Raw genomic sequence first — 9,653 nt, forward strand, 5'->3', positions numbered from 1 at the left:
TGGAAGCTTTTCGCCTGGTTGCTTGACCATAAACACAATCTTATGTGGGCTAAGAACCTTAGGCAATTCAGCAATTGGATTACTTAGTAAATCATCCCAATTAGCACTGTCAATTATATCCTCATGATCAAAGTACACAACCAAATTCCTATGCTCTTCCGCTACTGAGGCCATAACCAGTGTGTCATGATTTGAAACCATTACCCTCAACCTATCATTTAATCCCTTTCCTGGTAGCAACCAGTAAAACTTCAGGCTTGGATCCTTCTCATAACCTAACTGCTCAGCGAAATCTTCAAAACACAGTGGTGACCATGTCTCAGCCTCCACATTATCAAACCAGTTAACCCTTTCATCCATATAAGTCCTCATATGACCATGACCAACAAAGAACCCCCCATGGTGAACCTCAATTGTGAACTCATCTGTGCCAGCACCTACGTTAGATGAAAAAGAACAGAGTTCTCAAAAGAATGCCACAAGCCCAATCACAACTAATCCATACCTAACCCTATGAATTTTGCACAAGCCCAATCACAAGCAACCTAACGATTTCCGTAGGAAAGATCAAGTCTTCATACAAGCAAGACTAAAATTGATCAGCAACATAACCTGCAATGGCAATGATGGATGAAAAAGACGAACTCATCATACATGGGCGCCGCTTTGCTTTTTCCTCGCAATCTCGCCACCATCGTCGGTTGCAGCACCGACGTCCAGGTTCCTCGCTTGCATCAGTGCCGCCCCCAATCGTCGGCTTTGATAACACCCTCGCCGCCGCCGTGCACCCCGAAACAGAGAAGAGAAAGAGGCGTCCGTCTTAAACGATGAAACCGAGAAGGAGAAGGGCAATGGGGCCGAGAATAGATAAGAGAGAGCTCGGGGGGTCTCCGTGAAAAAAAATCATGAGCGGGTTATGTGCGTGCAGACCCGATTGGATGGGGATGAGACCCAAACTGTGATTAGGGACCTAAATTTGCGTTTTACGAGATTAGAGACCGGAATAACACGCTGCTATAAGTTTAGAGACTGACCGTGCACTTTACTCTTTTTGTTTACAACAGTCACCAAGGCCTTTTGACCTGAGTCCTCGGTACTCCCAGTCCCAGCCAACGGATCTTGTGGACACGTCAGAGACTCACAGGTACCTCCATTTTTTTTAGCAAATTGTCCCCCACCCCCCACCCCCCCGATCAGTGAGAACCTTCAACCTCACCCCAGCTTCCCACCTCACAGCATCATCGGGTCACTCTCTTCTCCATCCTCTCTTCTCAGCTGTCTCACCAACTCCCCCAATCCCACTCCAAAGATCCAGTTTCGATCCACGAACCCCCTCCCAATCCTCCAAAGATCACCGCTTTCAGGCCCCCCGCAATGGCTGCCGGAGGCCTCGCGCTGCTGCCCGCCCTCCTCGTCGCGGCCCTCTGCGCCGCCGCGTGGCGGGCCGAGGCGGCGATCGGTGTGAACTGGGGCACCGTGTCCGACCACCGCGCGCCGCCCGGCGTAGTGGTGGACTTGATGCGCGCGAATCGGATCAGCAAGGTGAAGCTCTTCGACGCCGACCCGGGAGTCCTGCGCGCGCTCGCCGGCAGCGGCATCCAGGTCATGGTCGGCGTTACCAACGGCGAGCTCGCAAGCATCGCGGGGTCGCAGGCGGCTGCAGACGCTTGGGTCGCGCAGAACGTGTCCCGATACGTCGGCCGCGGCGGCGTCGACATCCGGTGAGCCCCAGTCTTTCTCTGGATCTCTCGCATTGCAGCATTGAAGTACAACCTTTTGATTCTTGCTTCCTCAGTCTTAGTGATTGGTTGGGCAAACCTAGGATTTATGTAGTCGATTTACTTGAGTTAGGTATATGTTGTGTCACTTTTTAGCTTTTAGTGGAGTATTCGCTTTGTTGAGCTCCTTTGATTCTTGTGGAGCCGACGATTAACCTTTTGTATGTTTCTTGTTTCGTAGACATGAAGATGAGATGTTTCAGGTATTTCGTATTTGGATGAAACATTTCAAGATGATGTGCTTTAGTTTATTTAGCTTTAGTGGAAAGTTTTTCCTACATTTGAGCTTTTCCTATATTTGAGCCAATAGTTGATTGCTTTGGTGCAGAAGATAATCTTTTTCTTAATGTGGTTGCTTAGATTCGGAGTATTGTAATTCGAATTATAAGAGGAAGCTGGTCCATTTGCTCATCAGCTGTTCAGTTCAGTGTCATTGCTAAGATAGGGTCTAGTTGTTTGAATTTGCAGTGACATATCTGGTTTCATTTATTTATTTTGAGTGTTTATCATAGAATTCAATTTGTACATCTCTATTCTATTTAAGCATTCTTTCTGCTTAGCAATATAGTGTTTCTTTTAGAATGTGTCTGTTGATGGTAAAACGCAAGGGCCCTGAGCTGCGGTCACTTTGAAGCAAGCACTCTATTGTTCTTCATATTGCATACAACGTCAAACAAAAATTAAATTTCATCCTTTGAGTTGCCTAACACAAATCATGTTATCCTTTGTTTACACAAAGCGAAACTGACCATTTTAATCCGTAGACACCAATAATAGTGAGAGATTAAGAGTGATGTGCAAATAGTTAATAAAATGTTCTGGGATCATTGCAGAATGTACTGCTCAACAAAACTGGTATAGTTGAGTTTGGGTTAACGATGCTTAGTTGCTTACATACTTTTTAAGAATGTGCAAGTGATTTGTTTTTGTGTGTTCTTTACAAAGTTACATGCTTTTTCATCAAATTTCACTTGCAATCATGAATGTGGTGTGTCCATACAAGATTGACTCCGAAATGGTTGATCTCTTCGTGGCTACTAACTCTGCAGTTTTTACAGATACATTGCTGTGGGCAATGAGCCTTTCCTGACAAGCTACCAGGGTCAATTCCAATCATATATCATTCCAGCAATGACAAATATTCAGCAATCGCTGGTGAAAGCTAATCTTGCTAGCTACGTAAAGCTAGTAGTTCCCTGCAATGCAGATGCATATCAGAGTGCTTCTGTTCCATCTCAAGGAGTATTCAGGACTGAATTGACTCAGATAATGACCCAGCTGGCTGCTTTTGTGAGCTCTTGTGGGGCACCATTCGTCGTCAATATCTACCCATTCCTCAGTCTTTACCAAAGTTCAGATTTCCCACAAGATTATGCCTTCTTCGAGGGATCTACTCACCCAGTAGTAGATGGTCCTAATGTGTACTACAATGCATTTGATGGGAACTTTGACACACTAGTTTCTGCTCTCAGTAAAATTGGCTACGGGAACCTACCTATTGCAATTGGTGAGATAGGTTGGCCAACTGAGGGAGCACCAAGTGCAAACTTAACTGCAGCAAGGGCATTCAATCAAGGGCTTATCAATCGTGTTACAAGCAACAAGGGAACTCCACTCCGACCTGGTGTGCCTCCAGCTGATGTATATCTTTTCAGCCTTCTTGATGAAGAGGGGAAGAGCATACTACCAGGAAACTTTGAGCGGCACTGGGGGATCTTCTCCTTCGATGGGCAAGCCAAATACCCCCTGAATCTTGGGCTGGGAAATTCAGTACTGAAGAATGCCAAAGAGGTTCCTTACCTTCCATCACGTTGGTGTGTCTCAAACCCTGCTCGGAATCTTGACGGTGTTTCAGATCACATGAAGCTTGCTTGCAGCATGGCTGATTGTACCACTCTGTACTACGGAGGTTCATGCTATGGTATTGGGGAGAAGGGCAATGTTTCATATGCTTTCAACAGCTACTATCAGCAGCAGAAGCAGGACCCAAAGAGTTGCGATTTTGGTGGGCTTGGGATGATAACTTACCTTGATCCATCTATGGGCGAGTGCCGTTTTCTTGTTGGTGTTGATGATAGCAAGAGCTCTGCAGTCGCTTCTTGTGGCGGTGGATGCTGCGGGGTCTGCTGTGGAATGTGGGTTTTAGCTTTCTGGGTGTTCATGTACCTTAGAATGATGGGTTCTGCTTGATTCTCAAATTGATGTGCTGGGGCATGATGCTTGTGCCCATGTTAGATAGACTGTACTCTTGACTTCTAGGTCTAGGAAAGGACTGCACTGTCGCCATGTGAGATTAGGAAATTATGCTTGATATATATAATATTAATTTAATTTATTGTTGAAATGCCCCTTTGCAATTATGCTCGTTTCTGAATATCTGTTTACCATCAGTTAGTTCCCGGGGCATATATTAAAGATGTGGTAAATACTCCTTTTGTTGTAGCACCTGATGGAACCAAAGAGATGTTTTATTGCCATGCATGCTGCAGCATATATGATATCATCACAGAAAAGTAGTGGGATACTACAACAACATTCCAGCTGAGTTTATTCTGTATCATCATAATGTTTATGATCTATGAACAGGCACAGGCCTGAGGATCTTCCTCGAATTCAGCGGGCAGACGGTGGTGGGGTGGGCGGGCAACAGTTGTCACCGCAGCAGGCATGGCCGCAGGTCACCTTCGGATGCTGCACCAGCCAGCAGCATTGGCATGCTGCAATGAAATGAAATGCATCCATGATCAGTATCAGGATCAGGAAAAGCTGTGAGGTGATGCCAACATGCTAACAGCAGATGAGCATGACTGATGGCCTAACTGCCTGCAAGGCCGTCAGGTACACTCTACTGATGAGAATATCTTAACAGCATCTTTGGTGACATGTCTAAGTTCCATGAATACCAAGAAATGAATCAATCAACCTATAGTGAAGAGAATATTTTGCATGACTTACGGAGTGAGGCCGTCGCCGTTGTGATGAAGAGTGCAAGCAGCATGAGCCATACCACAAGGGCGAGGGCAGTGTTCTTCATGCGGCTCATGCCTCCCTTTGTGCTGAATCTTCAGATTTATTCTTGTGAACGGCTGAGATGGTAATGTTGCTATGTGCTGTGTATATAAAGGGATGGAGGTGACCGCCTATGCAAATTGTGATAAGATGCAGCCGCTTTGCTGGACTACTGTAATTATTGGACTGTTGACGCCATCTAGATCTCTCTGTGTTGATTCTTGAGATGGTGGTTTCGATAATTTGTTTCCTAGCTGACGCTCCGTTTCTTCGAATACAACTTCGATTTTGCTGTGGCCAGATGGATTAACCAGTTACAAAAATTTACTACATACCGAATTTCCTGCATATAGCTAGTATCTGCATATCTGGATTGTCCTCAGATAAACGAATCAGATTTTACATTAAGCAATTTGAACCCGGCAGATTAAAGGTGACAAACAAGAAATTAGAAGATATCATCAGTAGCAAACAGATATCTGGACATTTTCATGCTGCTCTCGTTTTCAACATTTTTTTTGTGGGAAAAAACATTTCAACAGTTTAGGGTGCTGCACTACAGCATATATTGGCTGGTATACCCAGTTATCAGCAACTCTCCACCTTCCCCAGCGCCAACTTTTTGGGTCGAAGAGAGAGGATATCCATATTTAGGTTGTGCCTTTTTTGCAACGCAAAATATGTCTCCCTTATAGATACTTGGTTGGAGGCTATTTTTTAACCGATACAGTACCATCGAAGACCTATTTTGGGTTTGGATGCCACAATAGCTATTTTGTTGGAGATAGTCTAGAGGAAAGAAAAGGTTCCATTAATAATTTTGCCATATTATTTCTACTCAGTAGGTGCACATATGGAACGAACTGGACAGAAATAAGTGAACAAAACTGCAGCTATGAAAAGAAAACGAGGGAATATTCACACAACTTAATCGGTAGCCTCTGTCTAATACATTTTCTCAGCACTTTAAACCTGTAGAGAAAGCCCCAGCATCATTCATGGTCTGCTGGAAGCCTGGAAGACAATGTCTAGGCAGCAAAATTTCTGTGCTGGAGTCCCTGGGCCTCATGTGATCCGTATGACTAGAACCACCATGGTAAACATGCAGATCATTATGAAAAACAGAAGCCACTGCAAACATGTCGTTTTAGAGGTCAACGAGTAAACCTCCACGGCACGAGCATTTGCATGGCTGGTGCCTGCCAAGCTGTGCTCCACAGCTGTCTCTGTTGAATCGAGTATCTGCAATAACGGTACGTGAACATTCACCGTAAGAGTCCAGCCAAGAAGAAAAATACGGAAGCTAATCAGAATATGTTGTAAAGTAAAATGAGACAGAGAGCACGAGTGGCTACTGCACAATTCATCCTGTCGCGCACAAGGGTTCTGTCTGATATTTCCATGACGGAACCTAAACTTTGACAAAGGGTAAAGTGCAAGTTATATGTTTCCACAATGAGGGTGCTGCTCTTGTGAGGACACAAAATCAGTCATAATTAACTGCACCATAGATTTAACATTCAGGAAAAATTACAGAATGCTAAATGATATGTTTGTTTGCTAAAAGTTTTATCAGGTGACAAAAAAAAGTGACATGAGAGTATAAAAAAATGGTCTACCTTCTCCATCTCCTGCAGAGTTCGGTTCATTATAAGACTGCTCTCATTTAGTTAGTGTGCTAATTCAACCATTTCATCAATCAAACCTTCTTGCAGCTGTCTGCATATTCATGAGAACATCCAAACCATACACAGCCTCTGCAACATTATTCATGAGAACAGTTGAAGAGACTGAAAAAAGGTTGTAGATATGCCAATAGGCAAAAATAAAAAATGTCAAACCACTAGGCATAATACAAAAAGACCAGGTAACTAAGAGATGATGGTTAACATGAAAATCGACCAATTTTGAAGGTAACTTAAATAAGAGACGATGATTAACATGAAAATCAACCAATTTTAAAGGTACCTATGTTTGTCAATTCGAGCCTGAGCTGCTCCATCCAATCTAATAGGTGCTCCAGCATCTCTTTTGTCGGGGACCAATACTAGGGTACCCGAAGAGGAGGAGCTAATAACCATCAATATTGATTCATCCGAGCAGTCAAAAGCGCGACTACAGCTCCAACCGACCCCCAGGTGCGCAAGCTCCGCCTCGCCCGGCCTCTGAGGGCGGGCTCCGCCTCGCCCGACACCGAGGCCGCGGGCTTTGCCTCGCCCGGCCTCTGAGGGCGGGCTCCGCCTCTCCCGACCTCTGGAGGCGGGCTCTGCCTCGCCTGACCCTTAGGTTTGCGCTCTGCCTCGCTCGACCTCTGAGGGCGGGCTACGCCTCGCCCGACCTCTGGGGACAGGCTCTGCCTCGCCCGACACCGAGGCCGTGGACTCCGCCTCGCCTGACCCTTAGGTTTGCGCTCCGCCTCGCCTGATCTCTGAGAGCGGTCTCTGCCTCACCCGACACCGAGGTCGCGGGCTCCGCCTCGCTCGACCTCTGAGGGCAGGCTCCGCCTCGCTCGACCTCTAGGGACGAGCGACGCCTCGCCCGACACCGAGGCCGCAGGCTCCGCCTCGCCCGACCTCTGTGGGCGGGCTCCGCCTCGCCTGACCCTTGGGTTTGCGCTCCGCCTCGCACGACCTCTGAGGGCGGGCTCCGACTCGCCCGATACCGAGGCCACGGGCTCCGCCTCGCCCGACCTCTGAGGGTGGGCTCCGCCTCACACCGACCTTTGGGGGCGGGCTCCGCCTCGCTCGACCCTTGGGTTTGCGCTCCGCCTCGTCTGGCCTCTAGGGGGGACTCCGCCTCAACCGACCTCGAGGCCGGGTGAAGGGTCGAGATGGCGACTAGAGGGGGGGTGAATAGTCTTTTCTAAAACTTAATCGCGTCGGCTAACCGATACAAATGCGGAATTAAAACTATTGGTCTAGCCAAGACTATACCCCACTATATATGTTCACTAGCACCTTGCAAGGATAACAATTATGCAACTAAGGTGCTAGGCTAGCTAGAGCTCTCCTAAACAATTCTAGGAGCAAGGTTACACAAACCTATGCCACTAGTACTTTAAGCAACAAGGGAGCTCCTACACATGCTAGTAAGCAAAAGCACAAAGCTAACGATGCTCACTAGCAATGCTCAATAACAAGGCAACCAATGCCTAATTAGAGGGCGCAAATACTTAGCTACACAAACTAAGCAATGTGACTAACAAGGTTACTAAAACCAAATTAGCCACGCAAGGGAGCTACTTCTATGCTACACAAGCAAGAAGGTAATTAGCAAGCTACACAAGCTATCTAATTACAAGAGCAACTACACAAGCTTAATATGTATAAAAGTAATTGCAAGCTTGTGTAATGGGGATGCAAACCAACGGGAAGAACAAGGTTGACACGATGATTTTTCTCCCGAGGTTCACGTGTTTGCCAACACGCTAGTCCCCGTTGTGTCGACCGCTCACTTGGTGGTTCGGCGGCTAATTAGCATCACCCGCTAAGCCCGCACGTTGGGCGCCGCAAGAACCTACCCCTTGAGTGAGGGTAGCTCAATGACACGCTTTACTAGAGTTGCTCTTCGTGGCTCCCGCGGGGCGAGCACAATGCCCCTCACAAGCACTTCTCCGGAGCGCCGCACAAGCTTCTTGCGGGCTTCGACGGAGACCACCACCAAGCCGTCTAGGAGGTGGCAACCTCCAAGAGTAACAAGCCCCACCGGCTTGCAACTCGATCACCTAGTGCCACTCGATGCAATCTCACAATGCAACGCACTAGAATCACACTCACTCACAATCGATTCGCACTCTTGCAAGCACAAGTGAGTTAGAGGGCATCCAAGCACTCCTACACAAGCCACATAGGCGTGAGAGTGCTAAGCAAGCAGCCCAAGGCCGGCCACCACTTCTATTTATAGCCCCATGGGCTAAACTAGCCGTTACCCCTTCACTGGGCAAGATTCGGGACGACCGGACGCGCAGGTCATAACGACCGGACGCTGAAACCCAGCGTCCGGTCACTTACAGAGAGGTTCCAGCGACGTTTTTCAGCGACCGGACGCGTCCGGTCATCACTGACCGGACTCTCCCAGCGTCCGGTCATTTCTGGACACGCTAAAAACACTGACCGGACGCTGGGACCGGACGCTGGAACCCAGCGTCCGGTCGTTTTTCGCGCAGCGTCCGGTCACAGACCTTTCGGCGCTAAAACAGCTATAACTCTTAGCTCCGAACTCCGATTTCGATGATCTTGGACATTTTGGAAAGCTTACTCAGAGGGCTACACATCCCACATGCATACTTGATCCAAATCACAATGGATCAAAGCAGTATTCCAATCCAAGGACCATCCTATAGTTCGGAGTACACCAAAAAACCTCTTTCTCTTCTCTAAGTTGATTCACAACAACTCTAACTTCTTCTCCTTTGCAAATGTGCCAACACCACCAAGTGTACACCACCATGTGTATGTGTGTTAGCTTTTCACAAACATTTTCCAAAGGATTAGCCACTCAACTTGCCACGCCACTCGATCCTAGCAATGATGCAAAGTTAGATCACTCAAGTGGCACTAGATGACCGATATGCAAACAAGTTTGCCCCTCTTGATAGTACGGCCATCTATCCTAAACCCGGTCATCAACTTCTCTACACACTTATGACCGGTGAAATGAAATGCCCTAGGTTATACCTTTGCCTTGCGTATTCCATTCCATCTCCTCCAACATCGATGCAACACATGCACCAACACGATCAACAATGATATGATCCACTTCATATCATCACGTGGTCATATTGGTTCATCGATCTTGACTTTACTTGCTCTTCACCATTGCCATCGTCCATCGGCGCCAAGTCTTGCTCAAGCTTCACCGCCACGC

General features: G+C 47.2%; 1 protein-coding gene across 1 annotated transcript; it reads left to right on the forward strand.

Annotated features, from left to right (window-relative positions):
* The first annotated feature begins 1,206 nt into the window (after positions 1-1,206).
* LOC136545965 (glucan endo-1,3-beta-glucosidase 5-like) lies at positions 1,207-4,111 on the forward strand. The gene is made up of 2 exons (XM_066537943.1): positions 1,207-1,721; positions 2,837-4,111. The coding sequence occupies exons 1-2, from the start codon at positions 1,375-1,377 to the stop codon at positions 3,966-3,968; spliced, it is 1,479 nt and encodes a 492-aa protein (XP_066394040.1). The 5' UTR covers positions 1,207-1,374; the 3' UTR covers positions 3,969-4,111.
* The last annotated feature ends 5,542 nt before the right edge of the window (positions 4,112-9,653 follow it).

Source organism: Miscanthus floridulus, chromosome 3, assembly GCF_019320115.1.
Source record: "Miscanthus floridulus cultivar M001 chromosome 3, ASM1932011v1, whole genome shotgun sequence".
Classification (NCBI taxonomy): domain Eukaryota; kingdom Viridiplantae; phylum Streptophyta; class Magnoliopsida; order Poales; family Poaceae; genus Miscanthus; species Miscanthus floridulus.